The following is a 20,301-nucleotide window of genomic DNA, read 5'->3' on the forward strand; positions in this document are numbered from 1 at the left end:
CATTCAAGGTACTCTATTGGAATCAAGTGGGATGTGAGGTAGGAAAGAATCAGGGAAATCATTCAGATAATCCAGGGGTTGGATCTAAGAATGTTGCAGTGGAGGTGGTGAGAGGCAGTTGGGTCTTAGCTACAACTTGGAAATACAGCCTGTAAAATGTGCAAGAGAGGAGTCAAGGATGACTGGATGATTCTTGGCCTAAGCAACTAGAAGAATGGAGTTGCCATGAACTGAGATGAGGACAATATTGTGTCAAACAGGTTTTGGGTGGGAATTCAGTAGCTCAGAGTTGGAAATGTGAAGTTTAAAATGAAATTCCAGTGATCCAAGTAGAGAATATAAAATATTGAACTTGATAGTGGTAGTAGAGATGAACAAGGCACTTTGCATTAAGAGATCACCATTTTGGTTAAAAATAAAACAATAGGATTTGCACTCGACTGGAGTAGAGAAAAGGGAAGAAGCTGAAGAAGGCTTCATGGTTTTACAGCTAGATGATGCTGGTGGTAGAATGAGGATCCCTGACAGAGAAACAGAACTTGGCACAAAGTGTAGGTGAGAAGGGAATGATGATCATCTTCATCTAATTATACATTGGATTTGAGGTCCAAGGTACAGATGAGAGGAAAGGTCTAGGAGAGTTGGCAAAGCAGCTCTGGTCCTCAGGAGAGGCTACACGGCTAGAGAGAAGGTACACCCTCTCCCCCAAGGAGTAACAGGTGTACAGAGGGAGACTGAAAAAATGGAGTGATTAAGGAGGCCAAGGGATGGAGAGGAACAGTTAAAGGCAATCATGGAAGCAACAGAGCATGGAAAGTCAGAGGCAAAGAGGGTTCCATGAAAACCCAAATAAACAGAAACTCAGTTTAGCTAATGCTGGGTTACAATACCTGTAACAATAGTTGAGATTATTCATACTCAAGCCTAACACAAATCCCGTCTATTACATTAAAAGTTATAGAGGTGGTTATTTAAACTTACCCAGGATCTCATAAAACCCAAGCTTGTGAAACCACAAATAATGTATAATTATCAAACATACTACATAAGAATGAACTACTACCATACATTACTGGCTTTCACAGAAAATTTGTCCTTACTTAAGTTTGTCCTTAAAGATGGGACAGTTAACATAAAAATAAAAGGTCAAAGTGAGAGGCAACAAGTGTTTAAGATTCAATAGAAGAGCTATTCAGGAAGCACTGATTCAGGCAGAAACCCAAATAATGTTTTGATTAGGAGGTGAAGGCACAGGGATTTTTATGAGAAAGGAAAGGGGAATAAATGCAGGAATAGAAGGAATTTCTCTGAGTGTTAATAAGCAAAGGAAGAAATTTCTATAAATGCAGATAGGCTAACACAGTGGTCGGCAAACTGCGGCTCGCGAGCCACATGCAGCTCTTTGGCCCCTTGAGTGTGGCTCTTCCACAAAATACTGACTTCTGTGTATGTGCCACGAAGTTTCACGTGGTATTTTGTGGAAGAGCCACACTCAAGGGGTCAAAGAGCCGCATGTGGCTCGCGAGCCAGTTTGCCAACCACTGGAACATATGATATTAATTTTAAAGAATGTCTTTCATTTTCAGTCATGTAGTCATATCTACTTTCCTATTAGCTTTGCAAACAGTTGTTTGGGATACAATGCCATAGGTTTATTTGCTCAGTTTTAACAATCCAAAGGTTTGAGAAGTAAGATATGCAAGGCTCCTTTGGGATGACAGTTCCGACTCCATTTTGAAGTGACTCCGTCCCCATTAATTTTTACAAGCCCAAGAGGGCTAAGTTTTCTGTACTATGCAATCACTAATTATTTATGCATGTCTTGAATTTTACTAACAGGTCCCTTATCTGCTTTTTTGCAGACTTAGAAATGTGTGAAAAAGTAAAGATACTGAAAGCCCTGAAAGAATCATTCATAAATCATGTATTTATTAAATGACAAGTAGATTGAACTCTGCCTGATTAAGACATTTACATGTATGCAAAACAGACAGCAATAAAGTCCTACTAAAGGTAATGATAACTTTGAAAAAATTCCTTGATTCTTATCATATTGACCCTTAATTTTCTCACCTCTTGATTTAGAAAGGAAGCCAGCTTGCAATTCTCTGAATTTAAATGAGAGGTTATGTTTCCATGTCTTGACTGAGAAAGCTCAGCTTCCTCCTCTCACCCACTTCTTTTCTGAGAGTATGCTTCTAATCTGGGGTTGCCAAAAGTTTCAAAATACATTTCCAGTGACTGCTTAATGTGCTGCAACAAACTATGCAAGTGTGGCCTGTCCTCCTACCATCACATTTCCAAAATATTCATTTTCACTCATTCACTCACAGTTCAGTCAGTCTTTACTGCCTTCCAACTGTGAGCCCTCACAGCCTCTCCCCTGGCTCCAGAGAGTGTGTACAGGCACAGAGAATCGTGTCCTTGCTGCTCTTGGTCTTTTGGTGAATTTCAGTCCTGGTACTGATGTAAAAATTACCTGAGTAAAGGACAGCCCTACATAGCTGAAAGGTTTCCCATTTCCAACGTATCCAAGAACAGTGCCGGCTCTGAGGGATGTGCAAGGGCAGATCAGGGGTAGGGTCCCAGGCAGCTTCCCTCACCAGAGAAATCTGGCTACTCCTTTCTACCTTCCAGCAAGACTTTTAATAGGAGAATAAAGATGACTAGATTATCAGTAAAGAAAGTAGGGGAAGCAGAAAACAATGTGGTTTTCAGTAGCTGGGAGAGAACAAGTTCTATCCGAATTAAGGTGTACACATTAACTTCTTGTACCTCTCCAACTTTCCCAGTTAAAATATATGGGAGGGGAGGGCACTTACATGAATATTAATGAGTTGCCACCAGCCTCAAGGCAGTAGCATTTAACACTGAATTCCACAAAGACTCACAGCCATCAACATTTGTACTTCCGAGGTTCTCCTCCAATTCTGGGGCAAGGCACGGAAACAAAAAGGCCAGAAGGACTTGGGGAAAGCAGAAGACTGAGATTTGTCCCCGAGACACAGCTGTGATGCTGATCCCTGCGTTGGGGTGGGGGCGGCTGTGACTCCATCCACAGACCCCGGCAAAGTCAGGGGAGGGAAAAATACAATGCTGACCCAAGTTAGTCCCAGCTTGCCGCGCCTCGCTCGGCTCGTGGAACCACAATCTCAGATTTGCAGTCCTTACCTGATCCAGCTATTTCACAGCAGTTTGGACTTTCTCGAGTTAGTCACATCCAACCAGCCCTGGCAACACTCCCTCCTAAGGAACTCCCCACAAATCCCCTGGGGCAGCTGTTTTTCCGTCAAGTGCAAGTAACCCTAAAGGAAGTGCTGCCTTTTGGTTGGTGACTCCCATAGAGGAGGGCTGCAGGGGGGGGTGGGGCGGGCGCGGGGAGGCGGGGAGGGTAATGCCCTCCCAGCCTAACTAGTCCACTGCGCCCCTCGGTGACCCCAGCAATACGCGCAAACAGCTCTCCTGGTTCCAAGACCAGGCAGGGCAGTGCTGGGGTGAGGAAGGTCCAGCCCTCCCCGAGCGGGCCAGCCCCCGCTGTAGCCACCCCCCCTCCACTCGGCCACTGGCCCTTACCTGAGCGTTTTCCCAGGAGCAGGAACCTTACTTAGCCCTGGGACCGCAGCTGGCAAACTTAGCCATCATATAGCCACACCCCCTCGTCGTGTTCCAGGGCCAGAGCCACGCCCCTCGCCTCTAAGCCACGCCCCATATGACTGATCACTCCACCTCCAGGTCCTTACTTGCTGCCCTGGCCACGCCACTCCAGAAGGTGCCCCTCTCAGCCTTCCTGCCAGGCCACCCGCCTCCCGCCACAGTCACGCCCCCCTCTCCGGGTCACGCCCCTGAGCTCCGCCTGGGCCCGCCCCTCCACCGTGGTCACGCCCCTGCTCTCCCCTCCGACTCCGCCCAGCTCCCGGCCCCCCCTCCTCCCGGGCGGAACTTTGTCGCGGGAATTGGATGTCGCCTGGGCGGCCCCCCAACTTTGTCTCTAGAGAAACCCTCCGGCCAGAGAACTGAGCGCTGGCGTCATTTTGTCGGGTGAAGTCAGACTTAAGAGCCTAAGAAATGATTTTCCTCCAGTTTTTCCCATGTCCAAACATCAATACAATATAGTGAGAGCAGGTGGCTCAGGAGGGACACGCAAACACTGAACAGATCCTGCAGCCAGGTTCCTTCCAGCTAGTTTTCATGTCCACTTCCCCCGAGTTTCTTTGAGCCAGTGTTCACGTGCTCTGAACTTGAATTGTGAACCGGTGTTGCAGTGGTTCTCAACCTTCCTAATGTCGCGACCCTTTAATACAGTTCCTCATATTGTGGTGACCCCCAACCATAAAAGTATTTTCGTTGCTACTTCATAACTGTAATGTTGCTATGTTATGAATCGTAATGTAAATATCTGATATGCAGGATGTATTTTCAGGGGTCGCGACCCACAGATTGAGAACCGCTTAGGCAGATGAGTGGAGTAAACGGAACTCCTGTATTTCTTGATGTCTCCTCTAGATGAACTTTCCTACGCATCCAGTGAGCTCCTGCTGTCTAGGGCCTGTCGAGACAATTCACGGACTGAAACTCTGCTTGCCTTTCTCCCTCCACTTATAACTCTGGGTCCACAAGAATAATGTGAGCAGGTTATAACCAGCTTTTCTAGCCCTGTACAGAAATCTGATTCATCCATTTAAATCATATTATTGAATACATGCTCCCCTGACAAATAAGATGAGCCTCAAGGGGCTTACGGTCTGAAGTTGTCCCAACTTGGGTTTAGGGGTGAAAATTATGACAAGAACATTAAAGAAGATGTGGCAAGGGGCTGACAAGTGAAAAGGGATTTGGTAATCACAGGTCTTGAATTCATTAGTTGGAACGCTTTTGGGTAGCAAACAAAAAACCACTTTTATAGGACTTAATACATTTCTTTAATAAATTCTCAATAAATCTTCATTGAATATTTGTCTTTTTCACATGTGGAGAAAGATAACATATCCCCCTTGCAGTAAGATTTGCTACTTTTATTTCTTCATATATCAACAATAAAACTTTTATAATAGCATATTAAGTTACTTTTTTCCTTCCCAACCTCCATTGCATTTCTGGCTCGTAGATAGTGGGAACATTCACAAATGTTGCACTAGAAGGGACACAGAGAAAGAATGTTTCAACAGAACATTCTGACCCTGAGAACCCTGCCTCATTTATAAAATGTTTCAACTGTCAGTCATATTTGCCTGAAAAATTAACTCACAGAAATTGATCCAAATACAGTCTATATAAATTACTGAGTTGATTTTTATATAATTAGTTCTACCTTATCTTCTTCCACCAATGATTTGAGGCAGCTTACTAAAATATAGTCATCACTAGATAAAAGAAATAGTTGAAGGAGCCAAGGAAAAGGGGGACTTAATGGAAGGAGAATAATGCAGGCCATGATAAAATTAGCAGGCCATCAGATCCAAAACAGTTGTTTAAGGTTGGCCAGAGATTTAAATTTTTTTTCAATAACAGTTGACATACAATAGTATATTAGTTCCAGGCATACAACATAGTGATTAGACATTTATATAACTTATGAAGTGATCTAGTACTCATACTATCCTTGCTCTCTCCATTTACAACTCTGGGTCCAGAAGAAAAAACAAAGAGGTTATAACCAGCTTTCTTTTCTGTCCAGAAATATCTAACTGGGCACTTCTGGGGGAAGGGCTCTCTCCATTAGCCATTCAGTCACTTTATCAAGTCAAACCATGTTTATCAAGTACTTTATTCCAGTGACAAATAAGGCAAACCTCAAGGAGCTTACAGCTTGAAGTTGCCCAAATTTGGGTTTTGATGCAATAAGAAATGACTAGAAAGGAAGGTATTAAGTGTGTTGGTAGATGGAAAGGGCTTGTAATGGTAAAGTTAATTTGTATATTAGGACCCACAAAATAGAGGCCACCCTAGTGGCCCAGCCCATGTCACAAATCTAAGCCTAAGTCATCCTGCACTTATGGGACCCACCTGTCAAGGAAATCCAAAACATACCAATCACAGTTGTCCAAGTCAGCTTAGCTAGCTTCCTTTACCCTAGAAAACAGGAGCTGTTAGCCTCATAAAGAAATCCCTGACCTCCTCGCTCATCCTGCCATTTCCATGTTGCCTCTTCTAACATTCTATAAAACTCGCTCTTGCTCAAACTCCCTCAGGAAGGGCGCTCCTCCGCCTGTGAGGCAATGCACCCCACCCCCCAACCCATGGACTATATTCCCTTCCTTGCATAAAGGCCATCAAACTCGTTACTAAATTGTTTAATCATTTGACAGTAACCACAGGTCTTGATCTGATTAGTATGAGTATCTTTGGCCAGAAAACACAGGAAGCAACTTTTAGAGTACTCACTACAGCCCCTTACACAATAAATTACCAATAAATCATCATTGAATATATATGCGCCTTTAACTCCTATGGAGTGCTACATTTTCCCCTTCGTAGTAACAAGATTGGCTACATATAATTATTCATATGCCAGCAATAAAGGTTTTAAGATCACAAATTAGTTCCCTTCTCACCCTCCATTTCATTTCTGCCTTGAAGACAGTGGGAATATTCACAAATGTGCTACAAGGAACACAGAGGAAAGAACAACTTTGCAACAGAACACTTTCATTATAGGCTCACTCTGACCCTGAAAACTCTGCTTCATTTACACAAAATATTTTAAATATCATTCATTTATTGCCTTAAAAAATAACAGGAGATGAGACCAAATACAGACTGTGCAAGTTACTGTTTTAATTTTTGTGTAGTTAGCAATAGTTTACTCCTTTACAATGATTTGATGCAACTGATGAAAATGTAGGCAACACTGGACCAAAGACATAGTTGAAGAAATCAAGGAAAGGGGAACGAGAGAGAGAGAGAGAGAGAGAGAGAGAGAGAGAGAGAGAGAGAGAGAAATATAACTGTGAGAGAGACACATCCACTGGTTGCCACCTGCACGCACTCCCTCTCCCCCCTGGAGCGAACCCACAACCTAGATACCTACCCTTGACTGGGAATCGAACCAGTGACCCTTTGGTGGGTGGGCCAATGCTCTAACTGGCCAGTGCTCTAACCACTGAGAAACACTGGCCAGGGCCAGGGCCAGAGTAGCATCTAGATTACTGCTACCCAGGATGATAAGTAGATTTCAATTTGCATTTCAACTCTTGATTCATTCACAGAAACTGCCTGAATAACTTGTGCTGGGAAGTTTGGTGGCTGTGTCCACATTTGTGATTAACATTGCATAATGGGTGAATGGCTGCAAGCAACAACCTATCCGGCACCTCTGATTTGTAGGAATAGAGGTCTTGCATGCAGGTCTTTATAGCCTTCCCAAAGTGACATTTCTCATTATAGGGTGTTGAGAATTATTCTGTGTGGTAGAGAGTACGAGGTCATTGTCATTGGCCAAAACTTCAGGGCAGACACTTTGAGATATTGATTCATTCATGTGCTTTGAGGAGGAAGGTACTTTGAGGTTCTATTATGAAAATTGGCCCCCATCACCTTTTTATAAAGGCTGACAGAGGAAGTACATATGGGCAGGGCTAAACACTTTTGGGTAAACTCCAACAGACAGCCTATTAGGTGATTAAAGACCAGAAAAGTCACCCCCTGGCAGTGGGCAAGGAGACACCTGATTGGTGGTGTTGCTCTTATATCAATCAGGGGCCAAGCAGATATACAGTCCTTAGTTCATCCTAGCTTGATGCCTGTGTTGGTGGCCAGAGCTGTTTCATGTCTGAGGCACATATAAAAGACCAAAAAGCCCAACTATATTTTTCTAGCTGCAAAGATTTTAGCTTAGAAAAATAAGCATTGTGTACCAAGACCATGAAAAACTTTCAATGTAACATTCAAGAAGCAGTGTAAATATTTAAATATCTACAAGAACATATCAGAAAACTCAGTGTGAGTCTTGCTTTTACTACATGGAAGTCATAATTTATTGGTCTTCATTCACAGGATGAGACACATAGACAGGCACACAAGCATCCAATTTAAGTAACTGCCCTTTATGTCCCCTCTGTAGGAATATAACACTGGCAAAATTACACTCATTCAGTTTGTCTAATTGTTGTTTTCAAGCAATAGTGATTAACTTTCACTGAAGTAAAAAAACGTTAGCCTGTAAAAAATAAACCAAAGTTCATAATGGTTATGGCTGTCAATTAACTTACAAAATTTGATGAGCTGTTTGAATATCCTAGTTTCATAAGATTTTTGCATCTTAAAATAAAGCATAAAATATCAGGATGAAGACAAAAATATTTCAAATCCTTGTTTATAATAGATCCTGAAAGTGTTTTAAATTTTCTTTCTGTTTAGGAATGAGAATAAAATGTAATGTACCTCAAGATACTTCATTCCCAACAGTGTTAGGTATCTTAGAAATCCAGTTTATGATTATGATTAGTCAACTGAGTTATATTAAACAATCCAATATTGATGGGCCATGAGAAATGCAACCCTTATATTATTAAGAATGTTTTAATCCTAAAATCAATTATTATTACTTTCCAGCTAGATCTTTTGGAACCATGTGATACATCCAAAGCTACATAAACTCCAATTTTCCATCAGAAATCTGTAACTTAACATTATTATTAAGAGCAACCTGTGAGTACTTACCAAGTGCAAGGACTAAGCATTAGGTACTAGTGAGTGGAATGCACATTGATACGGGCAGTATACATGCATTTTAGTTAAAGGGGTTTTCAAACAGCCTCAATGTCATAAACTAGAGGATGTTGTAGAAAGTGAAGGCCTGCAGGACCTAGTGGGGACAAAGGAGGGGAAAAGTGGCTTCCTCCTCAAACAGCCTTTGTGGGAATCAACTCACTGGTCCCAAGAGGAAGGTGCTGCAACCATATAGTCTTTTCTTGTAAGGATTTTTCAATCTTGTTACTTAATACTAATAGTTAAATGTTTACTCGAGAATGGGATATGTAAAGGGGATAAAATCTGAGTACAAATTTTATATTAAAATTTTGAAGCAAGATTTTTTTTCTGTAAGGCTTAAACAGAAAAATAAAATGAAATTCTAATTAGGCAAGTCAGATAAAGTAGATAAGGGAGGGTAAAATTAATCAGTTATGGTAATAACGATCTTGAGATTTAATTAGAAATAAGATCATAGATTTGATTATTCTAGTCTATAATTAGCCATCTTAATAAGAAGATAAATGAACTTATTGTAATAGTAAATCCAGAAAACAGAGCAAGTAATATATTATAAGCATATAATATGTGAGATAAAAATTATATATTATATATATTAAACTGATCTCTCATTTAACCAGTATCCTATAAATTTATTAAATGGTAATCTTTAGAGAAACATTAGTTAGGCCTTTAACTGGTCCTTTCTTCCTCCTTATTAGTTGTGTTAATGGAAATAACTCCACATAAGAATAATAATAAAGGGAAACAAAGATTTATGAAATTTGCAAATTGATGTTACGCTGTTGGTAGCAATATGGAGAGAAACCTTCATAAATATAGAGCTTTGAACAACCAACATGTAGTCACCATAGGGAAAACAGTTTTAAAAGAGAAGACACTTGGGCCAAACTTCACTTCCACAAGTAGTATAAAAGTTAATTAAAAGCAAACTTGTTGCCTTCTTTCAATATAATACTGGTGTGTCCAACCTGAGAACTCTTCAAGGTAAACTGTGCACGCCTAAGTAGCTTGCACCCAGCAGTTAAGACTGAACCTCATCATTGGTACCCGGGTCAATGACGAACAGATAATGAGACAGGTAATGAGAAAACTCACTACACCTACAGCTAGGAGGTTTTTCTCAGAATGACATAGGGCTTATTTATTTCTACATGTGAACAATAAAAGTAATAATGCCAATTTACCAAGTGTCAGCACCAACTGTCTCCAATATACTAGATTCCAGGTTGCTGTTTCTGATATTGGGAAACTAAGAAGGAATACGCGGTCTCTTACCCAAAAGCATCTGCACAGTGAAAGTAGCTCCTCAGACTTGGTGCTATTGTTATCTGGGGCTGGAGAACACTTTTCTGTAGGGGCTGTCCTGTGCACTGTAGGATGTTTAGCAGTATCCCTGGGCCCCACCTACCGATTAGAAATCATGGAACTCCCAGCCCCCTGAAGTTCCACCAACTTAAAATGTCTCTAAATGTTCTTTGGAGACAAAATTGCCCTTGATCGAGAACCACTAGGTTAAAATAGAATAGGTTTGCACATGAGGCAAAAATATTTTATCGCCATATCTATCTTAACCTAATGATAGTTTAAAGAGAGTAGAATCATTTTTTATCTCTTTAATTATTCTGAACAAATTGGGGTAATTATTATAAACCTCTTTAAATTGTTTATTATATATCAATTTCATTACAATTAAAAGGTGAAGGATCACATTTGATTAAAACTCTACCACTTCTATTCTAGAAAATTAGTGAGTGGTGCTAAATAATTGTAATAGATACTAGTTTTAAAAGTGCAGGATTTTTAAAAATCTTATAAAAGATTTCCATATTCAATGATAAAAAGTTTTGATTTATTTTAACGTGTCACAGCCAGATATATTTCCAAAAAACATAAAAATGTACAAAGTAACATCATATTTTAAATGGTTTCACAATTTACTGTAGTAGATTTAGGTGCTATAGGTTTAGAAAATTCCTGTTTGTGATAATCGGGGGTTAAAATTCAAAAGCAACATCAGTTCTCACTACCTCTTGTTTTCTTACAGTAAATGAAGCATACACATGCCCACATGAATTTACAATTCTAATAAACTTTAAAAGGCATCTGGAATGAGTAAAAAGAATGACTCACGTGTTTTCTGTTTGTGTGATCTCATATTTAATTTACCTTCCTGAGCAGTAGATCAATAGCTATGTGCCGAGAAACTGCTTTTGAAGAGTATCGTGGAGTATGAAAAACATGGAGAAATCAATTTCTTTTTCCTGTCTCAGGAGACTCGGTGCTTTTCGTAATGCTCGTGGTAAACAGTAATCCACTTTTTATCTGCATTCTCTAAACTTGGAACATTGGAAGTCAATAGTAACATATTCAAAATGATTGAAACTACTTTACCCGTCATCATTACCACTGTTACTAATAAGTTATTAGGCTCCTATATGTGGAATGCTGAAATGAGCATTGTATGAAGCAAGTTACAAGGATACAAATCCTGTGGGCATTCACTACTTAAAACTTGTACATCAAAACAAACACTAAATTTGTGCAAGATATTGAAAAGTGTAAGAAAACAAAGACAGTAGGTTGACAGGTACGAATCCTAGAATGTAGCTCTGTTTTCCATCTATTTTATAGAGATTTCCACCAAGCTATTTAACAATTAATTCATTTTTAGCACTTTCTATGTGATATGTAATGTGTGGTGTCTTTGGATTTGAAGTCAAGTTATTGACAGTGCTTCACATTTGTCACTAAGGTTTTGTCTTTCTATTCACCTGACAGAACCAATAAAAGATGTTATTTTGAATCATGTCACGTTGGGCCACACATCTGACAATTTCTTTTGTTGTTATAAAAAAAATCCAAACATATAAGCACATCAGCCCATTGTCAGGAATTTACTTTATCCTGATATCAAAATCTTATTACCTTGAGAAATTTTCCATTTCATAGTTCTTTACTATTATGATTGATCTACTTTAAAACAATATGAAACAGTCATGGATAATGCTTTTATAATTATAATTACAGGAAATTTACTCTATCAGTGTAGTGTTCATTCATGATTCCTTTAAAAAGAATATTATAAGATGCTTATTTGAAGTTTTTAATAAAACATATTTTGAGATAATGGGTAAATTGTACAGACTGCCACTTATAAATTCTAAGATTAAAATGTATTAATGCATTTGAGACTAATAAGAATACTAATTAAAATATAATATATACATATATTTATAGTTAAATCTGAAAAGTACTTAGAAATTTAGAAAACACTTTTCTTTCTTTTTTTTGTTAATCCTTACCTGAGGATATTTTTCCACTGATCTGTTAGAGAGAGTGGAAGAGAAGGAAAGACAGAGACAAACATCGATGTGAGAGAAACACATCAATTGGCTGCCTCCTGCACGCACCCCGACCAGGGACTAGGCTAGGGCCAGGGCCAGGGAGGAGCCTGCAACCAAGGCACGTGCCCCTGACTGTAATTGAACTTGGGACCCTTTGGTTACAGGCCGACGCTCTATCCACTGAGTCAAATTGGCCAGGGCAGAAAACACTTTTCTAAGAAATTACTGGGTTATAGAAAAATATGAAAACTATAATTATGATTATTTTGAAAATTTATAATAGTGAGATCACTGTACTTCTACTCTTCTTATGTCATGTGGCCAGATCAGTACTCAGAGGAAAATTAACAGCCACAGATGTTTTCATTATTAACTAAGACTCAAAATAAATGAGCTTATTAGTCAATTCAAGAGTTATTAAAAGAATAGCAACACAAGTTGAACAACTGGAAGGAGTGTTACAGGATTTCAGGGCAGGAGGAATAGGGAAACTGAGACAGGAAAGTTAAAACAAGGCCAAACAATGTGGGCAATTTGCAGCCAGCTTGTAACTAATAAGCCATTATCTTCCCCAGCCAAGGACACAAGAGCAAATGGTTAAAAACCTCCCTAATGAGAGAAATCAGAAAAGAAGGGGAAAAGAGAAAAGGGAAAAGGGCCATTTTACTCCCTAAGCCAGTGGTTCTCAACCTTGGCTGCACATTAGAATCACCTGGGAATCTTTTTAAAATCCTGATTTCTGGGCCTCATCCTCCAGAAATTCTGTTTCTTTGTTACTAATGTTGTGGCCCCACCCCATCACAAAGAAACAGAATTTCCAGAGGATGAGGCCCAGAAATCAGGATTTTAAAAAGATTCCCAGGTGATTCTAATGTGCAGCCAAGGTTGAGAACCACTGCCCTAAGCCGAGAAGCCAGCAGTCTCAAGACTTGGCAAGATCAAGTTGCCAGGTGCTTCTCATGAATTCTGGGAAGACCAACAGAGAGAGAGAGAGAGAGAGAGAGAGAGAGAGAGAGAGAGAGAGAGAGAGAGAGAGAGAGAGAGAGAGAGAGAGAGGTTTTAAAAATTACTCTGTACCAAAATATTCAGCAGAGGAATTTTGAAACCTATAGACAGGAGGGTATATAATGCCTTGGACCCCACCCAACCTGCTCTTCAGATTAGCTGAGAGCCCGTCTGCACTTCATAAGCCAGATGTATAGGTTTGCTTATTTTGATTTTTCAATAAAGGTGCATGCTTTAATTGCTTTAATAAATTGGCTTTTCACAATAGAGTCAAGGTCTCTGGTATAAATTCATTTATATGAGAAGACAAGGATCAAGGTTGGGTACAGCCCTCTCCATGGACTCTGGGCTGTCCTGTCTGGTAACACCTCTCTGCTGTTGGTGAGAGGTGCCTCTAACAGGAGGACTTAATAAATGTAAATAAGATAGATAAGTCAGAAATAGAAAGACAAGAAATGAAATTAATCCAAGAACACGTTCTTTGAAAATACGACAAAAAATAGCAAGACTTCTGGCAAGTCTAATGGAAAATGAGAAAAAAAATAATGTATTCACTACCAAATATATAGGGAACATAGCAACACATATTTTATGGGAAATATTCTATAAAGCTCATGAGAATACTGGAAAATCTGAATGAATTCAATGATTTTCTTAGAAATTATAAGGAGTCTAAATATATTTTAAAAGAAGTATAAGCCCAGCCAGGTGTAGCTCAGCTGTTGAGCATCGACCTTGGAACCAAGAGGTCACGGGTTCCATTCCCAGTCAGGGTACATGCCCGGGTTGCGGGCTCGATCCCCAGTGGGGGGCTTGCAGCAGGCAGCCAATCAATGATTCTCTCTCATCATTGATGCTCTTATCTCCCTTCCTCTCTGAAATCAATACAAATATATTAAAAAAAGAAGAAGAAATTCTGAAATGACTAAAAGTGAGAAAAAATGGAAAATTTTCAGAGAACTGCTTGCCCCAAATATGCAAGGTCCAGATCATTTACTGGTAAAGTTTTTATTTCTTATGCTTTTAAAATATTTCTCTATATAGAAAATATTGGAACTATTTTATCCAATTTTCAAGATGGTAATGTAATGATTTTTAAGAATCATCAAGAATTAGCACATGAAAAGGAACCCATGTGCTATTCTTCTTATAAAATTAGATCTAAAAATCCGAAGGAAAACAATAGCAAAATAAGTAAAGTAGCATGTGAAACAGCTTCAAAATGAGTACTTCTAAGGGTTGGATAAATGTAAAGAAATTTATTCGTTTAATGCACCAAATGATTAATAACCCAACGATCATACTAATACATACTGAAGAGGCAGCTGAAAAAAATTCAACATCAACTACTGATAGAAAGAACTTTTAGTAAACTAGGAATAAAACATACTTTTATCTCAAGACACATCATATTGACAGTGACTCACCAGATCCTGTGGAAGATCAGCATTCTCATTAGAGTAAGGAAGGCAACAAGGCTCCATACTATTCTCACCATTATGATGTACCTGTTCTGATAGGGCCACTACAATGAGACAAAACAACAACAGCATCAACAGTTAGGTATTACTGTTCAAAAGTAGGAGATACATTTAAAATGATGTGTAGATGACATGAAATATAGGATTGCTTACCAGGAAAATGCAAGAGGATAATCATATCAAATTGAAAGGGAAAATTAATAACTGACAAAGAATGTCTGTACACACACACACACACACACTGGTGCAAAAAAATTGAGGACAAACAAACACTTTGACAGAAAAGAAAGACAAAGCATTAAATAAGCAATTTACAAACAAAATACAAATGACCATTTAACATATAAAATGTTCGGCTTTACATGAAACAAAAAAATTGCAAATCAAAGCAGTATTTATATACTGCTGTACCATTTTATTTGCCAAAAGAGCTTTAAGGACACCGGTAAATGAACTTACACATAGTGCAAAAAAATATGTACACAGACATAAAACCTTTGAAAAGAATTTTACATTTTTGCATATCATTTGATGCAGGACAATGAAAAATAAATACATAGTGCAAGAGAGATATGTACACAGACATAACAGTTCTGAAAAGAATCTTACATTTTTTGTATATCATTTGCCTCCAAAACTTAAATTTTAAGAATTTATACCAAAGGTATTATTACAAGTGAGCAAAAAATTGTTAGTATCCAGAATATTTATTATAGCATTTTTATTATAGTAAAATGGAAAATAAGAAATTTGAATTAAAAGCAAATGATTCATTACCACTATATTATAGAGGAATAGTTAATGATGTGGAAATATATCCAAAATACACTAAGTTCAAGAAAGAAAGGGACAAAGCTTCATAATAGTATAACCTCAAGTTTGTTCATGAGACTAATAGAAACAATACAAGTTTAAGGTGTACACTATGTTGATTTGATACATTTATATATTGCAATATGCTTATCACCATCGTGTTAGCTAACACCTTTACCACATAACATAATTATAATTTCTTTTTTGTGGTCAGAACAATTAAGATGTAGTCTCTTAGCAAGCTTGAAATTTATAGTACAGTATTTTTGTCCATACTGTGCTGTGCCTTAGATCTCCTAGACCAGCCGTGGGCAAACTACGGCCCGCGGGCCGGATCCGGCCCGTTTGAAATGAATAAAACTAAAAAAAAAGAAGACCGTACCCTTTTATGTAATGATGTTTACTTTGAATTTATATTAGTTCACACAAACACTCCATCCATGCTTTTGTTCTGGCCCTCCGGTCCAGTTTAAGAACCCATTGTGGCCCTCGAGTCAAAAAGTTTGCCCACCCCTGTCCTAGACTTATTAATTGGTTTCAAGTTTCTACTCTTAAACACGGCTCCAATTCCTAGTTTTGTTTTTAAAAAGAAATCTATTTGTATTCACACACACACACACACACACACACACACACACACACACACACAGAGGAAGACCCAAGCCTAAGAAAGATATGTTCCAAATATTTGGACATTAACAATGGTCATTGATGCTGGTGGAATTACAAGTGATTTCTACTTTTGTCTTTTGGCTTCTCTGTTATTTTCTATAAAGAACTTAAATTGCTTTTTTTTTTACCTTTAAAAAATGATGCAACAAACATTGGGAAGTCATAATTCAATAGGGAAGAGATTTTCTTCTCATTTCAAATGAATGGCTTAGACTACGATTCAGCATTTTACTGTCTTCAATCTTAGTCACATAGATGATTAAGCAAAAGAAAAAGAGGTATTTGATACTTTTATGACGTTTCAGGCTAAAGGAAAGCTGAATTGGATTTCTGTCTCTAACATGGCTTTGTTCCTTGATGCCAGTTATCAGCTTTCTTACAATCTCTATTGACTTTTCTTTCCCATGATGACTTTATCTTATCTAACATTTGCCAAGATAACTTGATCTAGTCTGACCTTGTTTGCAAGGGTTAGTTATGTGAGCTTTTCCTTCTAGGAAATTTTCATTTTAGTGAAATGAAAATTCACTAAATAGTGACACTTCTGGAATGGCTGGGCTAACTTTTGGCTGCCTCTCCCTCTAGTCTAACTTCGCCTGACTCTGAGCCCTGGCAACCAAAGTGGAGGAAAGGCAAAAAGCTTCCTCAGGTGGAGTTAGCAAACACAAATGGGTCAGATGATAACATACCACCCTAATTAAGGGGGAAATGGTGTGACTCTCAAAGTGTTGAAGAAGTGTCATTGTTTGCATTTTCTCATTGTTGCTTTAAAAATCCAAACTTTCTATTTAACATCCGGGTCACCCAACCTAATTTTCCCACTCATGGTTTTCAAGCCACAAGGTCGAGTTTGGGGAGCAAATGCATGAAGAGGCAGCATGGAAGAGAGCACAGCCCTGACATGGACCCTCTGTGGGGCTTCTACTGGCCTCTACAGAGTGCCCCCCAGGGAAGGAGTCTTGTCCATTCTTTATCTTACTCAGAGCATCTCTGAGGTTTTGCTGCAGTTTCAGCTTTTACACCATGATGACCTGAGATGCAGTGTGGTTCAGTGTGGTGGAGAGAGGGTTCAAGTGACACCTATTCACTCCTCCCATTGCCACCAATGCCTTGAACACAAGCCTTGATTTCCTCACTGTAAGATAATTAGAACAACTGCACCAGTGAGGTGCTCTTTGGAGGATTAAAGAAAGAACCCAGCAGACCTAGTTTGTGGTGGGCAGCTCTTAATAACTGCTCTATGGCATCATTGACCAATGTGCCCACCAGCCACATGTGGCTACTTAATTTAATCAAGAATTCCTTTCACAGCAGCACCAGCCCCATTTCAAGTGCTCAACAGTCACCCATGTCTACTGGCTACCACTTTGTGTGGTGCAGCTAAGAGCATTTCCGTCATCACAGGGTGTTCCATTGGACAGCACTGCTCTATGTCATCAGCTGTGATTTTGCACAGCTCCCACACCTTCGGGCTGACCAAAATCATTCCCTTTGATTTGGAAGCTGGGCCAGGATGTTTACCTGCTGAAGTGTGAGTCAGGTAAGGCCCTTCTTGCAAGGCCTTTGTCTCCAGAGATAGAAAGGAGTGATCTTAGCTTTCCAAATTAAGATAGCTTATCTGTCAGCCAGATAGATACTTTAGGCCTGAAAAGATGGGAAGTTCATACCAGGAAAAAACCTCCACAGAGGACTCAATTCTTTCCATCCTGCACTTAACCAGACAACAAAGGGGCAAGGGGCGAGAGGCGGGGGGGCGGGGCGGGGGGGGGGCTAGGGCAGGAGAATTCTGACTTTGAGTCAGCAGGGGAAACATTCTTTCAAGCTAGAGTTTGCAAGGCACAACTAACTTGTTTTCCAAACAGGTTTTTGTAAATAACTGACAGGAGATGGGCTGCTTCTATCAAAGTATTAACCCAAGTGATGGGGGTTAATCATTAAACCTTCTAGCTGGTGGCTTGCTTGTTTCTCTGCTATTCTAATCTGGGTCATAGAATGGCTAAGGTAGCTCTAAGTGGAGGGCAGGGTTTGTTTTATATTTTCCTTTCTCTGCCCTTAGCTTCCCACCATGAAACTGTGTTGTGGACTCTTTCTCCTGGTGACTACTATTCATGTTGAACTCTGTGAATCAGGTATGTCACCTTGAAACTTAAAAATAGATTAAGTTCTCTGTTGTCTGATTGGCAAGTCTTTGACTTAAAGAACTAGTTATTTTTCTAAATTTGCAACTGAATGAAGGCTTGAAAGTTAAGCCTCTGTTCTATTATTTTGGATAAAACTATTAAAACATCTATGATAACTAAATTTAACCTTTTGGGAATATTTGCGGCCAAGTTATTTGTAGCTCTGTTTTCTGGTCACTCCGGTTGCATTAAATATTATAATTTTGCAGGCTCTGTTTGGCACATTTTGCCATCACATGCTGCTCTTTCAAGCGCTCAGTAGCCACCTGTGTCTGCCATATTGGACAGCACAGATACAGAACGTTCCATCATTCCAGATAGTGTCATTGAATGGCACTGTTCTATATCATTAGCTTTAATTTTATACAACTGCCAGACCTTAGCATTGACCAAAACCATTCCCTCTGCAAGACAATGCTTTTACAGAGAGTTTAGTATCAGGCCAGCTTGGGAGATAAAACAGTTAGTGGAGCATCTATGTGTTCATTTTTAAAACTTAGTTTCTAATAACACTGTGCTTTTTTAGTAATGGGCCCTTCTTTATGATTATCTTAAGCTTGAATAAATTATTCCAAAGACCTCACTCTGATGTTTTATTAAATAATGGATTCAAATGGAAATTATTAATAAAATGGTTTTGCTTAAAGTATTTATGGTAGATATCCAAACTGATGGATAAATATATGCAACTAGTATGTGTTGCTGGATTTGTGAAGCCACATGTGAGATATAAAGATGTGTTCCTTTCAATGTCACACATTCATTGAGCACCTATTATGTGTCAAGTATATGCACAGAAGACAGCTAAACTACTATGAACATTCCTGTCCCAAATATTCCCAAAAGGTTAAATGTAGTTCCCGTATGCTTTCTTTTCCTCTGATATTTACCAGGAGTGAAATTGCATATTTAGCTTTAGTAACTCTTTCCTTATCATCTTGTAAATTGTACATTTACATTCCTTTTATGCATGGAGACTATCTCTTTGAAATGTTTTGAATGCTCTAGCTTTCAATCCTTTAAAACTTACCCAAGATAAGTAGTTCCATTGGGCAGGATACTTAATCTAGAACTATGTCAGTCCTGTTTTAATCTAAATCATTTGATGCTTTGGTTTTGTGAAGAAAAGTCAACTCCTACCCAACACCAGTTGGTTTACACTCTTGGAATTAAGAGGAAGCAATGAAAAGACAGAAGATCAAGTAAAATTATCCCAAACATCTGAAAAACAACTTAATCTCAGGCTCCAAGTAGATCTGGCTAGCATCTTCATCTACATCTGCTTCACTGAGCATGTCATTTTCATATTCATTTGAGCAGGCTGATCTCCATCTCAGCATTCTGTTAATAAGCCTTTCCTGTGTAAATAATGTCTGTGTTTAATCCTGAACAACAATGGTCTTTTTTGAAGTTTGTAGACATGAAATCTTTCTACACTTCAGCTCTTTAAGCAGGTCAGAGGAACCAAAGGGAGAATGAAACTCAAACTTATTTTCCCTTATATTTATGAAAGTCACTTTGAGGAAAGAGGATATCAAAATTAGTCACTAAAATGAAGATCTGGGTTTTATTTGTATTTCAGCAAGTCATTCTTTTTATGTCTGAATTTATTATAGGTAGTGAAAGAGAGCCTATCTAAACCCAGTCTTCCTTTATGCTCAGAGAGTTGTTTCACTACAATGTAAATTAGTTTTTAAAATCCATCCTGTGAGCAAAATAGCCATGACCAATAGACATATGAGACAGCCCCTCTGGTTTTCAGTCAGTGAGAATGCTTCGAACATAGTGGTGGCTTCAGATTTTGTCTAGTGATGGGTGGGGAGGCTATGAGGGAACTATGTTGAAATTACAAGCAAGCTTCCCTTTCACTGAAATCTATTTATATAGAATGGCTATGAGAGAGGTGCTGATGGAAAATACCATAGGCTAAATTCCCCCCAGCTCATTCGATGGGGCCACTACTGTCTACATACTTACGCCTTTACACGTGTAAAGTTGCACACACATACAAAAAAACCCCCAAAATAAACCAGCAATAAATAAGTGACACAGAGTAGCTGTTGCTACTCGTATGGTACACAACATTTTCCAAAC

General features: G+C 39.0%; 1 protein-coding gene and 1 pseudogene across 15 annotated transcripts in view; one reads left to right on the top strand and one right to left on the bottom strand.

The window, feature by feature from the left end:
* The window catches only part of CA5B (carbonic anhydrase 5B), a 78,627-nt gene that overhangs the window by 34,045 nt on the left and 24,281 nt on the right, over positions 1-20,301 (bottom strand). For 9 of the 15 annotated variants that reach the window (XM_006088576.3, XM_023753714.1, XM_023753704.1 and 6 more), the window contains one exon: positions 14,489-14,586. In XM_006088576.3, coding sequence (XP_006088638.1) covers positions 14,489-14,545 — 57 coding nt within the window. In that variant the 5' untranslated portion in view covers positions 14,546-14,586. Of the gene's footprint in view, positions 1-3,573; positions 3,705-3,740; positions 3,784-6,003; positions 6,050-10,842; positions 11,049-14,488; positions 14,587-20,301 lie in introns of those variants that run through there. The other 6 variants (XM_023753710.1, XM_023753708.1, XM_023753709.1 and 3 more) reach the window with 6 other exon arrangements.
* Positions 7,637-7,781, top strand: LOC111825986 (annotated as a pseudogene).

This window comes from Myotis lucifugus, unplaced genomic scaffold (assembly GCF_000147115.1).
Source record: "Myotis lucifugus unplaced genomic scaffold, Myoluc2.0 scaffold_49, whole genome shotgun sequence".
Lineage (NCBI taxonomy): Eukaryota > Metazoa > Chordata > Mammalia > Chiroptera > Vespertilionidae > Myotis > Myotis lucifugus.